This window comes from Ceratotherium simum, chromosome 15 (assembly GCF_057802395.1).
Source record: "Ceratotherium simum simum isolate JZ-2026a chromosome 15, ASM5780239v1, whole genome shotgun sequence".
Taxonomy (NCBI): domain Eukaryota; kingdom Metazoa; phylum Chordata; class Mammalia; order Perissodactyla; family Rhinocerotidae; genus Ceratotherium; species Ceratotherium simum.
Window position 1 is genome coordinate 42,825,541 of NC_141914.1, and position 22,657 is coordinate 42,848,197.

The 22,657-nt window shown below is 39.2% G+C and overlaps 1 protein-coding gene across 1 annotated transcript in view; it reads right to left on the bottom strand.

The window, feature by feature from the left end:
- The window catches only part of MFN1 (mitofusin 1), a 38,813-nt gene extending 29,265 nt beyond the window's left edge, over positions 1-9,548 (bottom strand). The window contains exons 1-4 of the mRNA XM_087439981.1: positions 9,453-9,548; positions 7,970-8,088; positions 4,562-4,697; positions 2,725-2,887 (exon numbers count right to left, since the gene is read on the bottom strand). Coding sequence (XP_087296107.1) covers positions 2,725-2,887; positions 4,562-4,697; positions 7,970-8,081 — 411 coding nt within the window. The 5' untranslated portion in view covers positions 8,082-8,088; positions 9,453-9,548. The remainder of the gene's footprint in view (positions 1-2,724; positions 2,888-4,561; positions 4,698-7,969; positions 8,089-9,452) is intronic.
- Between the last annotated feature and the right edge of the window lie 13,109 nt (positions 9,549-22,657).

The following is a 22,657-nucleotide window of genomic DNA, read 5'->3' on the forward strand; positions in this document are numbered from 1 at the left end:
TCTACATCAAAGAGTTTCCACTGGTTTGGGGAAGGGTGTGAGTTTTGGAGTTTCTTTACATTTTGCCTATTTGTATTTTCTGACATGTCTAAAATAAACATGTATTGCATAGTAATGAGAGGGGAAAATAGAAGACATGTCTTCTATTACTAAAATAGGTTTAAAAACACCATAGGAATAAGATCAAGGAAATACAAGAGAAGTTCAATACATATTCTTTTAGGAGCCAGCCAAGTGGCTCAAGCAGTTAAGTGCATGAGCCCGCAGGTTCGGATCCCGGGCGCACACTGACGCACCGCTTGTCAAGCCACGCTGTGGTGGTGTCCCATACAAAGTAGGGGAAGATGGACACGGATGTTAGCTCAGGGCCAATCTTCCTCAGCAAAAAAAGAGGAGGATTGGCACTGAATGTTAGCTCAGGGCTGATCTTCCTCACAAAAAAAATAAAAAAAAAACACATATTCTTTTAATAAAGGATTTTTCTCAGCAGGTAGTTATTTATTCCCACAAGCCTGCTTGAAGTCAATGACTATGCCCTTCTCTTTCCATTTAAATTCACTAAAATATTTCTAGTTCTCAAGATGACTTCTGACATACATTAATTTATTAAATTAATGTGTTAATTTAATACCTTTCACATATGTGTTAAATTAACTATGCAATAAATACAAAGGGCTTTAAGACAAAATTAATCAAGAACCAAGGAAAGGGCATCAGCACACATACCTCCATGGTTGATTTGTGATTTGTGTCAAGTTTTAAAGGGAAAGATCTATTTTTAAACGGGCACAATAGTCCTGATCAGCATTGAAGTGAATCTCCATAGTGACAATGTTAGGTAGGCTTTTTTTTGCTTGCTTTCATAAACTTTTTGATAGAATTATAAACTTGTACTAAAATCTTGATGCCTCACCTATAAAATTAAGATAATAAAAGCACCTATCTGACAGAGCTGTGGTGAGGATTGAGTTACTACAAGTATTTAGAATAGGCCTGGTACACAGAAAGTGTGCCAGAAAGTATTAGTTATTATTGTTGCATTTATTTTACAAAGTAAACTATTACAGCACAAGACTCAAAGTGTATTTACACCTTAAAGCAGGCCACTACTTGAGATAAATTTAAATGTTGAAGAGAGGAGTAAAAGAGCATGAAGGAAGAGGATAGGAAGTAGAGAGCACAGGTCAGGAAAAATGAGATGATTATCTAAAAATATCACAGCACACTTGACTTTGAGGATCTAAAGCCACAGGCAGTTTGAATTCTGATTTGGTGAAAATCTTGATTATAAAATAAGTGATTCCTTTGTATGAGTTAAAAGTTGAAAAAATATTTCCATAAACATCATCTCATTTATTCCTCATAACTAACCTGAAGGGTAGTACAAAGGTTGACTTACCTGACCTAGATCAAACAGCCAACTCACAGAACAAGAACTAGATCCATGAATTCACCTAGTCTAACAAAACCTAAAACGGCATAGATCTTCAAACACTGAACTTCTGCGTTTGTGAGACAGATCTTAAGACTTAAGAGAAAGGGACCACAGTGAGAAACAGTACCCTTACCAATTGCATTCATTCCAGAGTCAATGCCTGCATCCTAATTTCTTTCTTTTTTTTGGCTGAAGTAATCTAGTGGCACAGAATTCCTTAAGAAATTTATGAAAGGCAGGGAATTACCATTGGCCCCTATCTGATAAAGCTATTACATAATATTCATGAATATGCTTACTATATATCCAAAGGTAAAACAGTTTCCAAAGGCACAGAGGTGTCAAAAACTGATTCCAGGGCCCATTTTTTTTTTTTTTTTTGTGAGGAAGATCGGCCCTGAGCTAACATCTGCCAATCCTCCTCTTTTTGCTGGGGAAGACTGGCCCTGGGCTAACATCCATGCCCATCTTCCTCCACTTCATATGGGACGCCGCCACAGCATGGCTTGCCAAGCAGTGCATCGCTGCGCATCCGGGGATCCGAACCGGCGCCACCGCAGCAGAGCGCGCGCACTTAACTACTTGTGCCACCGGCCGGCCCCTCCAGGGCGCAATTTTTTAAACAAAGTTTTCTTTAAAATAGATTCCAGGGCCCAATTTTTTAAACAAAGTGTTTTTTAAAAAGACAAGATTTGAGATTAAATAGCAACAATATACTTCAATAATGTTCTTTCTCCTGAGAACATTATTTTAAAAACTTAATACCATTAACTCTGATTTACTTTTGTTTTAAGTTAAGGACAGGTTTTATTTTTCCAGTCATTTAGCTCTGAAGCAAAGAATTTTAGAGAATTCAAAATATCAGTGATGGCTTTAAAAGCTATGAATAGGGGCTGGCCCAGTGGTGCAGCAGTTAAGTTCGAGTGTTCCACTTTGGTGGCCTGGGTTCGCCAGTTCGGATCCTGGGCGCAGACCCACTCGCTGCTCATCAAGCCATGCTGAGGCCGCATCCTACATAGAAGAACTAGAAGGATCTACAACTAGGACATATAATTATGTCCTAGGGGCTGTGGGGAGAAAAAAGAATTAAAAAAAGAGGAAGACTGGCAAAAGATGTTAGCTCAGGGCCAATCTTCCTCAAAAAATGTTCTTAAATAAAAAAAAAAGCTATGAATAGAAATATTAATGGTTCTTCTATCTCCAGCAATGCAGACATCTTATAAAAAATTTTTCAAAAGAACAAGAACATTATTTCAGGTACATATGTTGCTAAAGATCAAATATTATACCTTCACACTCCTTTTCTCTTCTGATCCTTCTGTCATAAGATAGGCTCTATCTCCATCGGTTCCTTCAACACTCAGGAAGCAATTGGTCGTATGGCCAATCCCACTAGGGAGGACTTTATCCCACAACATTGCATTGATAACGGAGCTCTTCCCACTGCTTGTCCTGAAGAATGACATACAAAATCATTAATACATAAAATCATGAAAAACAAAACATAACAGTTAAAACTTTGTTCTTTCACTGGATCTAAGGCCAACTTTTTTAGAATTCAAATTCTGTTACAATTTCATCAGATTGCATTTTTAATGAAAAAATTGCCAATTTAATTTACAAATATTAGCAATGTACATTTCAGAAAAAGAGGAAAACAAATCACATCTTTCCCATAAAGCTAGCCTTGCCTTTTCTATCTTTCTTGCTTCTGGGCAATTTGAAATCACAGCCCCAAATTCTGAGACACTCTTCTCATCCCAAGATGGGAAAAGATGTCCCACTCCTTAAAGCTGGGCTGGACCTTTTTCACACCCAAAGCTAATACCCACTTTTCATTCTCAAGTAGGACAACTGAGTCATCACCTCTCTAAGCCTCTTCCCTCCCACTCCTACTCCACCCTCATCTGAGGTAGGCCTCTTTCACGCACCCACCTCATACTTGACTCTGTAAAGCCCTGAGAATATGGTCACCAGGGAGAAGCGGACAATAAAAGCAAACAAAACAACAGAATTTTATGAAAAAGTTTTGAAGGACACAAACAGGGTGCTTTACTAGAGAATAACAGAAGGAATAATTTAGAGCCATCAAGGAAGGTTTCTGAGGTAGTAACATTTCGGATGAGATCTGAAGAGTGAGAAGGAGCCAGACACAGGTACAACAAGGCAAAGAGAATTCTAAGCATAGGAAATTGCAAGTGCTAAAGCTCTAAGCCAGGAAATAGCTTAGAAGGTCTATCAGGTTAGTTTAGTAAGTAAATAAATGCCGCTGCTGGTACACAGCACATGATATTTGAGCAACCAAGTACGAGCCTAGTCATTCGTCTCTGCATCCCTAGGTCCTCAGAGTGCCTGGTACATAGGCAGTTAACAAACGATCCTTCAAGTAATATATAAGCTGTGGCAGAGATCATTCTATCACTCCAGACAGTTACGTCAACAAACGGCACTTCCTACTCCCCCTCTGGGATTCAGGGGGCTGAGAACCCTTTTCCAAGATACATCTGATAATGAACAGAAATTTAAAAAAGTAAGTTGCAGATTATACATATCATTGATCTGTATTTCTATTCTTATAATTGGCTAAGAAGCCAATTCTTTTTTTTTTTTTTTTGTGAGGAAGAGCAGCCCTGAGCTAATATCCAGGCCAATCCTCTTTTTACTTTTTTCTTTTTTTTTTGTTTTTTTTTGCTGAGGAAGACTGGCCCTGGGCCAACATCTGTGCCTATCTTCCTCCACTTTACATGGGACACCGTCACAGCGTGGCCTGACAAGCAGTGCATTGGTGCGCTCCCGGGATCCGAACCCGACCCGCCAGCAGCAGAGCTCGCGCACTTAACCACTACGCCACAGGGCCAGCCCCTTAGAAGCCAATTCTTAGAGATAAATATCTTTTAAAAATATGATTGACCTTCATAAAGCTTCATTTTATACCAGGAGCTAAAATGAACAAATTCACTTACACGCTAATTAATAGCTTTAACATTTAACACAGAGAGCAACTGTTGTGGGGAGAAGGGAGAGGAATATCATTTGCTGAAACATTCAGAAACAAAGCTGGGGATACGACCAAGAAAAGCTGATTTCTGGAAACTATCCTTGAGAAGAAATAAAGGATTAGATTACCTGCCAAAAAATGCCACTTTCATGTGTCTCCGAGACAGCACCTCACCAATGATGGAAAGTTTGTTTTTATACCCCTGTATTTCTATCAGATCATCCTCAGTAGCTATTCGGTCAAGTTCTGGATCCTTGAATGTTTCTGCAAAATTGAAATGGTATTAGAAAAAGTGATAAAAATGAACAGTTAGCCTTCAGTATCCAAGGATTCAACCAAGTGCAGATCAAAAGTCCTACAATGGTTGCACCTGTACTGAACATGTACAGACTTTTTTCTTGTCATTATTCCCTAAACAACACAGTATAATAACTTTTACATGGCATATACATTCTATTAGGTATTATAAGTAATCCAGACATGATTTAAAGCACACAGGAGAATGTGCATAGGTTATATGCAAATACTATACCATTTTATATGAGCATCTGTGAATTTTTGTATCCACAGGGGGTCCTGGAACCAGTCGACTGTATTAAGTTAATTATACAATGGAATATCCAAGACACTCATATATTTTGGCTTTCTTTTATATTAACGTGCCATTTGAAAAGTAAAAATGCCCAAAGTATCTGAATATTTGGTAAAAGGTAAATGCCTTGCTGCAATGGGTCAAAAGAATCCTGCCCAAAAGAATTTCAAAATTATTAAAAATTACAGGGGCCCAGTCAAAAGGGTATCTGTTTTTCATCTAGGTCCCAAAAATACAAAATACCCATCTAAGACAAATACGGTTTTCTGAACAGAGAAACTAGAACCTAATATCCACCTATTATTGTTCCATCCAGACTGGATCTTCAGATCTTGAACTGAGAAGAGGGATCCACATACTAAGAAGAGTGAGGTTTGAATGGGCACCCCCAATGAATAACTATATGTTTCAAGCAGGTCTCCAAGCTAGGTAAGACTTTGCTACCTTTTTACTTCTTGTCTGCTTCCCACAGGGATGGAGCAAAACAGCTCATTTAACATGAAAAGAGAGGGCTGGCTCCGTGGCTTAGTGGTTAAGTGCACGCGCTCTGCTGCTGGTGGCCCAGGTTCGGATCCCGGGTGCGCACCGACACACTGCTTCTCCGGCCATGCTGAGGCCGCGTCCCACATACAGCAACTGGAAGGATGTGCAGCTATGACATACAACTATCTACTGGGGCTTTGTGGGGAAAATAAATAAATAAAATCTTTAAAAAAAAAAAAAAAAAAACATGAAAAGAGAATTGAGGATTGTATCCCAGTCCTGTCAGGTTTGGGGGTAACTGCCCACCCCAGCCCTAACCTCCTCCCTCCTCCAAGGACAGAGTAGCTGGAAACGCCTGATTGAAAAGCAGAAAAGCCTTTCAGTTTTGTTTATATTTCAGGAATCTACATTTTTACATTTACATATCTATCACCTCATTTTGAAGATAAGAATACAGAGATTGATTTAGCTATGTGAATGGTCCTAATTAGAGACAAACATTAACATAGCTTACCCAGTGCTCATCTAACTAAACTTAAGCTTTACACAGCTCACCATACTTTTCAAGTGCATTAACAAAATATGCACAATTTGGTGAATAAAGGTAAGACTGGCTTACGTATCATTACGTGCACCCTTGTTTTTCATTTTATTCTTGCTCTTCTATGTTCTTCCTGATTTATTTGCTCTCTTTTCTACAACATTTTTTGAGGTTCTAGAACCGTTAAAATCAAATTCAAATTCTAAACTGCCATTCACTAGCTCCCAGCCTAACGCTCACTCTATAACAGGCTCAATACACAGAAGGTATTACATTTAACTTCATTTTCACTTCCTATCAACTTTTTTTTTTTTGCAGGGAAGGATTTGCCCTGAGCAAACATCTGTTGCCAATCTTCCTCTTTTATTTTTCTCCCCAAAGCCCCCATAGTGCATGGTTGTATATCCTAGTTGTAAGTCCTTCTAGTTCTTCTATGTGAGCCGCCACCACAGCATGGCAACTGACAGACGGGTGGTGTGGTCCGGTGACTGGAAAACAAACCTGGGCTGCCGAAGCAGTGAGAGTGCTGAACTTCAACCACTAGACCATCAGGGCTGGACCCTATCAACTTTTTTAGAACAAAATATTATTCAAAAGTCACCGTGCCAGCTCAAATTCTTTCCAAATTGGAAACATAAAGATTCTACATCAGTACTTTTTTTCTTATTCAATAATAAAAGGGGCCAGCCCAGTGGCACAGTGGTTAAGTTCATACGCTCCATTTCGGCGGCCCGGGGTTCTCGGGTTTGGATCCCAGGCACGGATCTACACACTGCTCATCAAGCCATGCTGTGGCAGCATCCCACATACAAAATAGAGGAAGACTGGCAATAGATGTTAGCTAAGGACCAATCTGCCTCACTGGAAAAAAAAAAACCACAATAAAACTCGAATTGTCTCAGGTTTGGTGACAGGGACACAATAATAAAGCACAACCCCTACTCTCAAGGAGCTCAAAATCTGGTGAAGGAAAAAAGTTTGATTCTACCTATCTACCAAATGTTTCCCCATCATCACTGGAGAACTTTACAGAATCCCTCCCTTTTCATTGTACCCTTGATAGTCTTGTAAACTTAAGAATCAGAAAAGATTTCAACAGTTATCACCAAAGTAGTATTCCCCAGTAAGACACTCCTCACCACCTTTGTTTGAACAGTTACAATCATTTTAAGAAAACTTGTTTTGCCCTTTTCCCACTGCATTCCAGCCTCATTTGAGAAGATAAGTCTGAGATCTTGGCGTAACTACTGACTTGGGGAAGAGATAAGTATAATGGCTAAATGTGGGCTGCCCGATTTTTAGTCTAGGCATTTAGTAGCTGTGCGATCTTGGGCAAGTTGCTTAACTTTTCTGTGCCTTGGTTTCTTCATCTTTAAAATGAGTGTGATTAAAAATCAGCATCAGGGGGACTGGCCCAGTGGCACAGCGGTTAAGTGCACGCGCTCCACTTTGGCAGCCCAAGGGTTCACAGGTTCAGATCCGACGCGCACACCAACGCACTGCTTGTCAAGCCATGCTGTGGCGGCGTCACATACAAAAAGTAGAAGAAGATGGGCATGGATGTTAGCCCAGGGCCAATCTTCCTCAGCAAAAAGAGGAGGATTGGCATCGGATGTTAAATCAGGGCTGATCTTCCTCACTAAAAAAAAAAAAAAAATCTGCCTCAGTGTTGATATGAGGATTAAATGAATTATTAATCTAATAAAGTGCTTAGAATATCATATACAAGCACTTATTTCTTAGTTGTTATTAATACCATTTAATCTTCCTCCTTTGGAGGGCAGAAGTGGGTTTGTTATGGTATCTCTCACAGTATATAGCACAGTACCTTATATATGTGTTCAATAACTAAGGGTGAAAGAATAAAGCACCTTTATGTAGTTTCAACAATAATTATTTTAAAAACTTTGAGGAACTAACCTTCAACAAAATGTGATCCCTCAGTAACAAACTCCAGTAACTGGTCAAAGATTGCAGTAATTGCCTTCTTAGCCAGCACAAAGTGCTTCAGTGGAGAAGCAGTTTCTGCCATTACGCTACTGGGGGGAGAAAATAAAAAGTTAGAAAAGCACAAATTAAACTGGATGATAAAGACATGCAAATTAATGACACCTTCTGGCAACACTGATTAACTCCCCAACGAAATAAATTAAACAAACTGACAAAATACTTTTAGATAATTGTTTTTTGGGGACAAGCATTTTAGTCACAATTAAAGACTATCTTTGAGGGGGCCTGCCCGGTGGCAGGTGGCACCTAACTGCTGTTAGGTGCTCGGGCTCTGCTGCCGGCAGCCCGGGCTTCGGATCCCGGGCACACACCGAAGCACGGTTTGTCAAGCCATGCTGTAGCCACGTCCCATATAAAGTAGAGGAAGATGGGCACAGATGTTAGCCCAGGGCCAGTCTTCCTCAGCAAAAAAAAAAGAGGATTGGCATGGATGTTAGCTCAGAGCTAATCTTCCTCTCAAAAAAAAAAAAATAAATACTAACTTTGAGTGATATTCCACTAAACTAAGTGAATTCTATTGGCCAAAATCTTGGTTGCAATTTCTGTATTTCCCTTTGGTGAAGTTGAAACTAATTGTGGCTAACTTTTGACCGCATGTGACTCTTAAGTACATCAGGGAACAGGGTTAGTGAGAAGCAGCCAAGTTGAGAAATAATAGGTGATTAAGTTTGCCAACCTGGAGCTCTAGGTGGGTGGAGGTGGATATGCAGGAGGAGGAAATAAAATTCCAAGATCACAATGCAATACTGACGTTTAGAAAGAAGTAGTTCTCATCACAACAAATAAGGAGGCAAGGCTTAAAGCGAGCATTAACGTTTCCAGCCAAAGTACCAAGAACTTCAAAAAATATTAGTAAAAAAAATGTTTTTTTCCTAGCAGCTTCTCATGAAAAAGACACCGCACAAAAACGAGCACACGTGAGTCGAATCCTGGTGTGTATGTGCGTGGAATGGAGCAGACTGGCCGTAAAGAAGGCTGAGGGTCAGGAAATGACTGAGCGAGGGAGCAGCGTGGGCAAAGCAGAGTGAGGACAACGATCCGGTTGAGCCGGGCGAGGAAACCAACCTTCGGGAGAGGCCTTTCACGTCTTACACAACAGGCGCCGGAGCCCCGCCCGCCGGGCTTGGGGCCAGACCCCACCACCGCCCCGGGTGCACCGGGCGCGGACCGGGCTCACCACCCCCCGGGCTGCGTCCTGCCTCGCCTGCTCCGCGGGTCCGACGCGGCCGCCAGCCCCGCTCGCAACCCCGCTCGCTCGCCCCTTCGCGCAGGACCGCGGCGGCGCCTCGTCACAGAACGTCCCGCGCCCGACACCCCGCCCCCTGTCCCCGACCACACGAAGGTCACAGCGAGCGAAGGGAACCGGCCGGCGGCCGAGGCAGCAGACACTCACACTGTCCCGGATCCGACTTGTCACCCGGCAACCGCAGCTCACCCACAGCCCCCAGACAGCCTCATCCTCCCAAAGGAAACTGGCAGGCTGGGAGGAGGCAGGAGGAGTGGCAAAAGGGCGGTCACTTCCGGTCTCTTGCCCGCCCCGATTTTGTTTGGCTCCGTCGCCGGAAGTGCATCTACGCCCAGCGCCATTTTTCTTAAGGGCAGAAGGCAAGGCTTGTTGTGGTCAGGGAATGCTCCCAGGAGAGTGGTTTTCTCTTGGCTCCCCAACTTCAGCTTCGCCTCCCTTCTCCCTTCAAAGTTTCCAAAGCTCTGCCCAGCCTAAGCATAGCTAGCTGGTTTAGTGAGAGAGAGCTAAAAGGAGGTGGGGTGAGGTGGGATGAGGTGGGATGAGGTGGGTTTTGGACTGCTAGATAAGAGAGATTCCTCCCTGCTCGGCCAGCAGCAATAAAAGAAAACCTTTTGACCTCTCCGCTACTCTGTCCTTGTGTGATTGGCATCCTGGGCTTGGAGTACAGCTGTGAGTGTTTGTGCGTGTTGCATTACTTTAGAGGTGAGACTCAGGAAATTGGCGTATCTTTGACTAATGCTTCTCAAACTTGGTACTTAGGAATCACCTGGGAATCTTGTTAAACTTCAGATGGATTCATTGGGTCAGAGGTGAGGCTTGAGAGTGTGCACTTCTAACATCCTTGGAGAGCTGCTGCTGCTGGCCTGTGCATGGCTCAACAGAATGTCTGGGGGATTTCTTTCCAGAGCTGGCAAGTGAGATGCAGTTTTGCAAGTGAAGCCAGTTCATCTCTCTGAGTCTCAAGTACTTCATCTATAAAATTCCAGCACTAATAATACCTACCTTATGGGTTGTGAAAATTACATGGGTCTATACCATGTAAAGTGCTTAGAACAGTGCTGGGCAGTAAGAGCTGGATAAAGAAATACTGTTCTTCTCTTGGAACAGATGAATATCAATAAACAAATGCAATAAATTAGATCATTTCAGACAGTGCTTACTACTCTGAAGAAAAAATGGCAAGGGGATAGACTATAGAAAGTGAGAAAGACTGAGCCACATAGGGTGGTACTTTCTGAGAAGGTAATATTTCCTTGCCTTTTCCCAGGAAGCCAATTCTTGGAATATCTGGAGGAAGAGTGCCTAAAATAGTGGGAACAGAAAGTCCAAAGGCCCATGGGAAGGAAAGTGGTATGGTCAATGAAAAGAAAGAAGGCCAGTAAGTCTGGGAAGTAGAGAAGGAAAAGGAGAATGGAGGCAATAAGTTTAGAGAGGTAGGCAGGTGTAGAATCATATAGGCCAAGATCAGAAGTTCAGATTTTATTCTAAGTGCAAGGGCTTGCTGTTTTAATCTTGGGGAGTGATATGAGCTGATTTACATTTTAAAAGGCCACTTTGGTTGCTCTGTGGGTACTGGACTGTACAGAGATTCCACACAATGTTTATTAAAGGGCCGGGTCCATTGGCTGGAATTAGAAGCATTCCATTAAAAAATGGCTTTTAATATTAGTCATACACTAAAGCCCTAGGCATAGTTGCAAGATAAGCTGGAATCATTTGACTTCACAATGTTTTATGCTTTTTAATCCCTTATCTCCTTTCCCCACCCTCTCTCTCCACACCATAAACACACACATATAAACAGTATGCTAATCATTTCTGCTAAAAATCCTTAGAATTGTGCCTCTATCAAAATTTGTTGGGCCGGCCCTGTGGCTCGGTGGTTAAGTGCGCGCGCTGCGATGCTGGTGGCCCGGGTTCGGATCCCGGGTGCGCATCGAGGCACCACTTCTCCGTTCATCCTGAGGCCGAGTCCCACATACAGCAACTAGAAGGATGTGCAGCTACGACACACAACTATCCACTGGGGCTTTGGGGGGAAAAATAAAATAAATAAAATCTTTAAAAAAAAAAAAAAAATTTGTTTTCCAATAAAGATCTATTGAAAATATAGATCTTTATCTATTTATCTAAAAAACTTCATATTATGATGCAAATGACCAAGGGCAGTCTCATACTTGGTTGGCAGAAGATTACAGTATCAGTAAGAGTTCAGAGGGTAAGAAATTTATTGCAAGGAATTGGCTCACGTGATTGTGAGGGCTAGCTAGGCAAATCCAAAATATGCAGGGCAAGCCATCAGTAAGGGCAGAATGGGAGGAGCTGACACTGCAGTCCACAGGCAGAATTCCTTTTTAGGGAAACCTAAGTTCTGTTCTTAAAGCCTTTTAGCTGATTGGATCAAACCTACCCAGATTACCCAAAGTAACCTCCTTTACGTAAAGTCAACCGATTATAGATGTAAATCACAAATACTTTCCCAGCAACACTTAGATTAGTGTTTGATTGAATAACTGGGTACTACAGCCTACCCAAGTTGACACATAAAACTGTCCATCACACCATTATGGGCTATTTGGCAAAATGATACAAAATTTATAATGTAAAGGCCTTTTGACCCAGCAATCCTAGGAAAATAATCTAACTTGTGGACAGACACTTAGCTATAAATACATAATCAAATATTATAAATATATTCAAAAAATACAAATAAACATACAATAATCAAAATATTATTTAAGATCATGAAAAACTGGAAACAATCCTAGCGTTCCCCTAGAGATGAGTTAAATAAATTATGGTACCTGTGCAGGATAGAATATGATATAGTCATTAAAGTTTGTTTTAGAAAAATGCTTGACATAGAGAAATGTTTACCAGATTGCCACAGTATATAAAAATGTGATATTTTTGTAAATCAAATGTAATACATATATTTTATTTCTGGATGGTGATATTAAATATGATTTTTTTTCCTTTGTACTTGTCTGTTTTCACATTTTCTGCATTGAGCATGTATTTCTATAATGAGAAAAATGTAATAAATAGTTTATATTTTTAATTCTTTTTTTTTTGTGAGGAAGATTAGCCCTGAGCTAACATCTGTTGCCAATTTTCCTCTTTTTGCTGAGGAAGATTGGCCCTGGGCTAACATCCATGCCCATCTTCCTCTACTTTATATGGGATGCTGCCACAGCATGGGTTGACAAGCAGTGTGTCAGTGCCTGCCCGGGATCTGAACCTGCAAACCCTGGCTGCCAAAGTGGAGCATGAGAACTTAACCACTATGCCACCAGGCTGGCCCGATATACTTTTAATTCTTATAACATATACATGACTAGTAAGAATCCTAACTGATAAGCACTGTAATTTACAATGGTGTTAAGGCATTAAGCAGAAAGGAATGAAATTTTAAGGATGAATTTCAAGCATCAACCAGCATGTGGAAGGTGAAAGCATTTACCACCCTTGCGATCACTCATATGTTCGTTCAACAAATATATATTGAAGAAGAAATCTTTTAACGGAAAAATATGGAACTTGAAATCTGAAGACCTCCGTTCAAATCTAGACTGCCACTTAATATCTATGTGAAACCTTTAACAACCTAAATCAGTTTTGAGCATAGGGAATCTCAAAGGGAACTTTTGTTTTATTTATATTGTTTGAATTTTTTAAGTCATTATGGTATCCCTTTATTAGTTTTGTAAATAATAATAATTAATTACATGTTTAATATAATTATTGTATTTTAAAGTAAGAGTTACATCACATGTTATAAATTGTATAATAATAATAAATGTTTTAATAAGTAATTTAATCCATTGCTTTGCTTTTTATGGAAGAGACTCATAGACAAAAACCAGCAGAGTAAACATGAAGAAAAAAATTAAAATGTAAAGGCTAAACCAAATAGAGATTAACAAAAACTAAAATTTAATTATTAGAAAAACTTATCAATTTTGACATACCACTGCCAAATGTGTTCAAGAATGTCAAAAAGGGAAGACACAAACCAAGGGGTTAATAACTCTGGATATATAATATGATAAATACCAATAAATTTGAAAACTTAGATGAAGTGTAAAATTTCTGGGAAATCATCAAATACCAAAATTAGTCCATGAAAAAGTAGAAACCTTGAATAAGCTAATAAACATTCAAAAAACTGAGGGGCCAGCCCCGCGGCCTAGTGGTTAAGTTCAGCTCTTTCTGCTTTGGTGGCCCAGGGTTCAGTTCCTGGGTGTGGACCTACACCACTGGTAGGTGGACACGCTGTGCTGGTGACCCACATACAAAATAGAGGAAGACTGGTACAGATGTTAGCTCAGGGTGAATCTTCATCAGCAAAAAAAAAAGAAAAAAAATTGAAATGGCAATTTCCCACTTAATATACAAAAAAAAAGGCCAGGCCTAGATGGTTTTAGATGAAATTTTTTACCAAATCTTTAAAGAAAAGATTAATTTTATCTCATATAGGTTTTTGCTGAGCATTGAACAAGAGAAACATCTCAACTCACTGATGAGACTACAATCACACTAGATAGGAAGTAAAAGTAAAGAAAATCACACTTAAAGGGGCTGGCCTGGTGGTATAGCAGTTAAGTGCTGGAGCTCCGCTTCAGCATCAGAGGGTTTGCAGATTCGGATCCCGGGTGTGCACCAACGCACCGCCTGTCAAGCCATGCTGTGGCAGGGCCCATATAAGTAGAGGAAGATGGGTATGGATGTTAGCCCAGGGCCAATCTTCCTTGGCAAAAAGAGGAGGATTTGCATCAGGAGGATTGGCATTGGATGTTAGCTCAGGGCTGATCTTGCTCAGAAAAAAAAAGAAAAAGAAAATCACACTTATGAGTAGAGAGGCAAACATCCTCTATGAAATATTAGCTAATTGAATCCAACATTGTGTTAGAAAAAATTTTCATCCAAGTAGGGTTTTCCTAGGAATATAAAGATAATTCAACATCTTAAAATCAACCAATGTAATTTATAATATTAGCAGACTAAAGAGAAAACCCATATGTTTATCTCAATAGATGCAGAAAAAGTCAAAGCTAAAGTTTAATACCCACTTATTAAAAAAGATCTTAGAACACCAAGAAACCTGATAAAGGCTACCTACCAAAACCTGTGGTGAATATACTTATTGGGGAAATTTTAGGAGTCTATGAACAAAAAAAGGAATGCCTGCTATTGCTATTTCTGCTTGTTATAGTAGTGGAAGTCCTGACAAATTCTGTGATAGGAAAAAAGCATTTATTAAGCACAGGCAGACTGGAAGTAAAGAGACATATATGTCATTTATAGCATATTAGATGATTATTTACATTAAAAAATTGAACAAAGACAGCTATTAGAATTAAAAAGACTAAAACCTGAACAAGGTTTCTGTATACAAAATCAATGTTTAAAAAATTAGAAGCCTTCCTATATACCTGTAATAACCAACTAGAAAATAAGATAGCATGTCAAAACAACCAAAACTGTAAAGAATCTAGGAATTGATTTAACAAAAACTGCATATGACCTTTATGGAAAAAATAAAAAAGAACCTTAAAAAGATACCTGAGTAAATGGAGAAATATACAACGTTTACACAAGGAAAGATTTAACATTGTAAAGATGTTGGTTCCCTCTAAAAATGATCTCTAATTTTAATGCCATTCCAACAAGACTTTAGACGGAATTGGAACTAATTCTAAATTTACATGGAAGAAGAAAAAGTCCATCAATAACTAAAACAGGTCTCAAAAAGAAGAGCAGAGAGAATAAATTCACACTACCTGATATTAAGACATATTGCAAAGTCATAATATTTAAAACATACCGTTACTGTTAAAGCATGTGATGTTGTTTCAGAACAAAGAGAGGAATATAATGAGTAGCGACACAGACCCATATGCCAATTATGCCCATGGGGAGTTGATATATGATAAAATTGGTATCATGAATCACTGGGGGAAAATGCCTTATTTAACAAATAGTATTGGGTAAACTGGCTCACTTGAATGAACAAAAATAAAACTTGAATCATACCTACACACAAAGAAACTCAGACCTAAACATGAAAGGTACAACCAGAAAATTATTAGAAAAAAATGTAGCAAAATAATTTTGTGACATCAGGGTTAGAGAGGATTCTTTTTTTTGTTTGTTTTTTGTGAGGAAGATCAGCCCTGAGCTAACATCCGATGCCAATCTTCCTGTTTTTGCCAAGGAAGCTTGGCCCAGGGCTAACATCTGTGGCCATCTTCCTCCACTTTATCTGGGACGCCGCCACAGCATGGCTTGACAAGCGGTGCGTTGGTGTGCACCCATGATCCAAACCTACAGACCCCAGGCCACCGCAGCAGAGCGTGATCACTTAACCGCTGCACCACCAGGCCAGCCCCAGAGAGGATTCTGTAAACAAGATGGATAAAACATAATCTGTAAAGGGAAAATGTGAGGGATCTATCTACATTACATTCAAAGATTTCTGTTCAACAAAAGATATCAGTAACTGATAGATGACAATCTGGTAATCTGTTTTTGCAGTGTATATAGTCAATAAAGGATTAATATTTAAAACGTATAAAGATGGGGTCGGCCTGGAGGTGTAGTGGTTAAGTGCACGTGCTCCCATTAGGTGGCCTGGGGTTCGAGGGTTCAGATCCTGGGTGTGCACCAATGCACCACTTGTCAAGCCATGCTGTGGCAGCGTCCCATATAAAGGGGAGGAAGATGGGCTCGGATGTTAGCCCAGGGCCAATCTTCCTCAGCAAAAAGAGGAGGATTGGCATCAGATGTTAGCTCAGGGCCAATCTTCCTCACCAAAAAAATAAAAAAAATAAATAAAAATGCATAAAGAACTTCTGAATATTAACCAGAAAACCCAGTAGAAAAGTAAACAAAGGATATGGAGAAGCAGTTCACAAAATAAGAAACCAAAATGATTCATAAGCATATTAAGATATTTTCAACCTTGTTAGTAATCAGATCATGCAAATTCAAACAATAATAATGTACTACTTTATGCCCCTCAGATTGCAGAAAATTAAAAAATTGTATGATATTAATTGTTGATAAGGATGTAGGAAAACATGATCTGCTGATGGGAGTACAAACTTTAGCGAATCTGGATAATATTTTGGAATTATTTAATCACAAGTATACAAAAAAATATATATAAAACCCAACCCGCCCCCCCCAATCCAAAACACCGCAACGCATACAAAATGTTTATGGTAGCATTGTACAGAAAGCAAAACTTAGAAACACAAAAGGCACTCAATTTGATAGTTAACTGGAGTTCAGAAAGGTGACAAGAATTTCCTGCCTTCTATGGTAAATCTCTTTGAGGACAAGAACCGTAATTTATTTATCCTTGTATCCCTGAGCACATGACTTGATAGTATTCTGTAGCTGTTTGTTAAATTGAAGAGTAGTGAAACAGAAGTTTTTAAGGAGTTGCAGAGAGTCCATGGACTATTTGGGAACAATTTAGTAACATTACATCGATTGTCCATGGTCATAGTGACACAATTTCTAGTTAGCCATCAGAGATTAGAAATCAGCCGTATGCTTTGGCCCAGGACTAATACATCATTTTCCCTCTCCAGGTGTTTGAGACGACATTCCCTGAAAAAAACAGGGCACATTTTACACTTTTCTAAAGAAAATTCTTAAAGAGTGATGGGGAGTTAGAAGTCCTATTCTAGCTTAAAAATCATTTGACTAATGATTTTAGGGAACCATTTTTTCTAAGCTATAAACAAGAAGTTTAGATCAGAATTGTGTATTCTCAAATTTCAGTCATTCATGCATCACCTACCCAATTTTTTCCATGTTCCTGTATCATTATTATTTACTTCATGTTTTTCTTTAAATCAATTTGCTTTTTTCTTAAAAAATTAGTTTTGTTCTAAGTAAAAATATTCATGAATTAGATTTGATGTGCTAGTTAAATTTTACAACCTATAATTTACAACCATGAAAATAAAACTACCGTATGCAATTATTTTTATATGTTGTGCACTGAGTCTGGATGAGATGATCACTGAGTCCCTCCAGACTAACATTCTGTCGTTCTAGGTTAATTCCTCTACTTCAGCATTTTAGTTGTTCACTAAAGAACATTGGATGGGTACCATAAAGAACTTAACCATAATCTTGTAACCATAAAGAAGTATTTATTAAGATCTGTGTCGTGATATTCTGCTTCTTAAAATCCAGAATAGACACATTGAAATTTATAAATTCAGCACAAACTGCTGTTAGACAGGAATATATAAAATATTTACAGGGTATAAAAGCGAGTGATGTGGTATATGGTGTGAAGGGAGTAACTTATTTTAATGCAGTTCGGAGAATAGAGAGAAGGAAGAATTAAAGAAAATAAATCCACTCTCATTTTGTTAATTGGGAAACTTAAGTCTTTTTGAGACTTTCTGAAAACCCAAATAAAGTGAAAAAGAGTTGCAAAGATGAGGGTAATCAGCCATAGAATATACTTTGAGGAATATGTTTCAGAAGCATGAATAATGCCATACAGCGAAGAGGTAACCCTAAATAAAATGAACAGGGTAGGCAGGAAAAGAGAATTCAATAAAAAAGTTCCCCTTTATCTGCAGGGGATATGTTCCAAGACCCTCCGTGGATGCAAGAAACCACAGATAGTACTGAACCCTATATGTGCTATGTTTTTTCCTATATATATATACCTATGATAGTTTAATTTATAAATTAGGCACAGTAAAGGATTAACAATAACTAATAATAAAATAGAACAATTATAACAATATACCATAATGAAAGTTATTGTAGATCTTAGCAACCTCAGCATATGATTTGTTTCCCTTATTAAATGGGCACTTGCACCTTTTCACTTAAAGGAAGCAATTTATGGCTTCTCTTTGGCATATCCAAATTGCCAGCATCACTACTCTTGTGCTTTGGGGCCGTTATTAAGTAAAATAAGGGTGACTTGAACACAAGCACTCCAATAGTCAATTTGATAACCGAGATGACTTAACGGCTGGGTAGTGTATACATTGTGGATACGCTGGACAAAGAGATGATTCACTCCTGGATGAGACAGAGCAGGAGGGTATGAGCTTTCATCACGTTACTCAGAATGGCACGCAATTTAAAACTTATGAATTCATGCTTATTTCTGGAATTTTCCATTTAATATTTTCGGATCACAGTTGACTGCGGGTAACTGAAACTTTGGGAAGCGAACTCGAGGGTAAGAGGGGACTGCTGTATTCTCAAATTTCATGCCAAAATTCAGAATGGCATGGTGAATGGCCTTTAGGCAGAGGATTAAAAAAGAAAAAAAAAATTACCTACCAGAAATTACATTTGATGGGTATGATTCCAATTCCTGATCTCAGCTAACTCTGATGAGTAAGGGCAAAAGTATCAATTATTGCAACTGTAATGTTTTTTGGTAGTGGACACTATCTGGATAAGATAATAAAAACTAGAAAACTTTGAGTTTTCATTCAAAACATACTTTTCATTATATTTTTAAGGATATAATTCATTCAGCTCAATATTTTTAGCAAGAAAAAAGATTATCCAGGTTACATTCATTTGCCTATTTAAAACCAAAAATAAACAACAACAACAACAAACTTTTAAAGGTTGTGATAACAAAAATTCCCTTTAAAAGCTGTCCAGATAATCATCCCTCAAAGTATGGGAATAACATTGGTAGATAATACAATATTCCTATTTAGCAATGTGAGAAAATTACACCACAAATGTACACATTTCTTTCTCTCAGATTTGAATGTTGTCTTAAAAGATTAATTTATGGAAAGCTAAACCAATATAAGGAGTATATGTAAATCTATAAACTCAATGCCATGAATAAAAATTCTCTCTTGTAGATACTTGTATCTTCAGTCAAGAGAACTGAAATGAAAAGGAATATATATCCCAAAACTTCATTTTTAATTTATAGGGATAAGACTGTGTTAATTATAGGGTAAACCTGACTAACCAAATTTGCTTCTCCACAGGGATTAACATTTGGCCGTAACTATTTTCACTTCAATTCTTAATGAGTATTGACCTTTTGGTAAGCCAATCTGCTTCCCATGAGGATAGTGGCCATTTGATTTTTATTAGCTTTTTCAAATTTACATAACTTATAGTGCTTTTTAGGCATTTAAATTCCATTAAAAAAATTAATCACAGTAGTTTGGGAAATATATTAAACTGCTTGCAAAAGGTAGTAAGACTGACAAAACAAGCAAACTATGGCTTATGGTAAAGTGCCAGGAATTAAGTAATTCAACGCTTTGTAAATCAGATTCAAAAATTAGGAACAGGTTAGTCTATTGAAAAAATACCTACATATACGACACCTGCCAACAATTCAGCAATCACCAAACAACAGGCTACAGACCCTGTGAAACCAAGAAACTGGTTAATATGTGATGACGCACATTTAGAGAACTCTAAGAAAGGTGATTTAAAATGTTAAAACCGGCGAATTGACAAGCAGGAAGAGGAAAGGCTTGGAGTAGTACACAACCACTTTCACATTTTGGAGTACAGGGGAAATGCTTTGGAATTTCAAAAGTAATAACTCATTGCATGGGGCGGACCGGTGGCACAGCGGTTAAGTGCACGTGCTCTGCTTCCGGGCCCGGGGTTCCCAGGTTTGGATCCTGGGCGCACAGTGACGCACCGCTTGTCAAGCCATGCTGTGGCAGCATCCCATATAAAGTAGAGGAACATGGGCATGGATATTAGCCCAGGGCCCATCTTCCTCAGCAAAAAGAGGAGGATTGGCATTGGATGTTAGCTCAGGGCTGATCTTCCTCACACACACACACACAAATCATTGCAGAGTGAAGATAAAAAAGCAAGAAAAAGAATGATCCATCACTACAGTTCACTGCTGCCAAGAATTCAATGGTAGTGCTGATAAACATCACTATCAGTACGTAGTCGCAGACTTAAATTGTGGTTCAAGTTACAAGAGTTCAGTGGAAATGTGTCTTTGAGGGGGAAAAAAATCCAACAGTAGCTAGAAAAATTTATTTTTAGATAGGTTTGTTTTTCCAAAGAAGTTCGTTAAGCTAAAAATATGGACCAGCGACCTCAGCAATTTGGGCTTAGTCATAGACTTATCTGAAAGCTGAGTCAAAGCAAAAAGTTTTTATTGGAAAAACTGTCAGTGAGACATGGCCTCAAGCTGCAGATTCATCAAAAAGTACAAAATTATGTGGTTCTAAAACTTGGATTTAATGTCTCTTGAGTAGTTTCATCACAACTTTTTTAATTTGGTTACTAACACCTGACCAAATGTAAAAGCTGTAAAATACAGAATTAAAAAAAGAAAAACAGGGGCCAGCCTCGTGGCATAGCGGTTAAGTGCACACGCTCCATTTTGGCGGCCCGGGGTTTGCAGGTTTGGATCCCGGGCTCGCACCAACACATGGCTTGTCAAGCCATGCTGTGGTGGCGTCCCACATGTAGAGGATGGGCACGGACGTTAGCTCTGAGCCAATCTTCCTCAGCAAAAAAACAGGAGGACTGGCATTGGATGTTAGCTCAGGGCTGATCTTCCTCACACACACAAAAATAAACCACCACCAAGGCACTACTTATTTAAGGTTTGTTTCCTGAAAATCAAATTCCTGGAGCTGGATGTGAATCAAAAAAGTCTAACAACAGAATTACCAAGAAGGTAAGTGAATGGCTAGGTTAAGCAGTCATGAAAAACACCCCAAGGACACAGCTTAGATTTTTATGTAACATGGTGTCGTGGAGATATCACTCGATTGGAAGCCAAATAACTTAGATTCCACTCCTCTGTGTTACAACTGGTTTTGCAACCTTGGCCCAATAACAACCTAAGTTTCTATTTCTATAAGAAACTTAGAGGGGCCAGCCCAGTGGCTTAGCAGTTAAGTGCGCGCGCTCGGCGACTGGCAGCCCGGGTTCAGATCCCGGGCGCGCGCCGACCCATGGCTTCTCCGGCCATGCTGAGGCCCTGTCCCACATACAGCAACTAGAAGGATGTGCAACTATGACATACAACTATCTACTGGGGCTTTGGGGAAGAAAAAGAGGATTGGCAATAGATGTTAGCTCAAAGCCGGTCTTCCTCAGCAAAAAGAGGAGGATTAGCACAGGTGTTAGCTCAGGGCTGATCTCATTAAAAAAAAAAAAAAAAAAACTTAGAAAACTATAAGGTTTAGACCAGATGTTTTAAGGTTCTCTTCCATTTAAACTCTTGTAATTTTGTCTTCTAAGAAACATTTCTATCAGACAGCCCTACCTGGAATGTTACAATCAGATAGAATGGTAGTCTAGGAATACAGGTATGCATATATGACAAAACAGTAGAGATAAAAATGATTGGTTTTGAAAATACTTGTTGCTGCCACCATTCTCAAAATATACTCAATTCCCATGGTTCTTGAAGTGGGAAAACCATAGGTCATAGATTGGTCTTTTCAACTATACCATCATTACCGAACAATATCGTTAGCAGCAGTGTTTATTAAACTTGAGGCCAATGATATATAAAATGCTATCTTTTTGACACACTATTTAAGAAGCTATTAAATTGTTTTTCTCTCTCCCTCTCCCCAATTCATACGTTGAAATCCTGGACCCCAGTACCTCAAAATATGATCTTATTTGGGGATAGGGTCTTTACCAAGTTAAAGTGAGGTCATTAGGATGAGCTCTAATCCAACATGACTGGTGTCCTTGCAAAAACGGGAAATTTGGAGACAGACTTGCATACAAGGAGCACATCATGTCAACGTGAAGACTGCCATCTACAAGCCAAAGAGAAAGGCCGGGAATAGATCTTTCCCTCACAGTCCTCAGAAGGAACCAACTATGCCTACGTTCCAGTTTTGAACTTTTAGCCTCCAGAACTGTGAGGCAATAAATTTGTTGTTTGAGCCACTCAGTTTGTTGTAATTTGTTATGGCAGTCACAGGAAACTAATAAAGCTAAGATTAATTTACCATTATCAAAAGTAAAATCTGGGGCCGGCCCCGTGGCTTAGCAGTTAAGTGCTCGCGCTCCGCTACTGGTGGCCTGGGTTCGGATCCAGGGCGCGCACCGACGCACTGCTTCTCTGGCCATGCTGAAGCCGTGTCCCACATACAGCAACTAGAATGATGTGCAACTATGACATACAACTATCTACTGGGGCTTCGGGGGAAAAATAAATAACAACAAAAAAAAGTAAAATCTATACATTATCATGCCAGAAAACCCTTATCTCCCAGATCTTCCTAATTCTACTTTAATACTTCAGTAAATGATTTGACATCAGAAGCTGGGGCATGACTTTGCAGTTGCATAACTAAAAATGAAATGTCAACAGG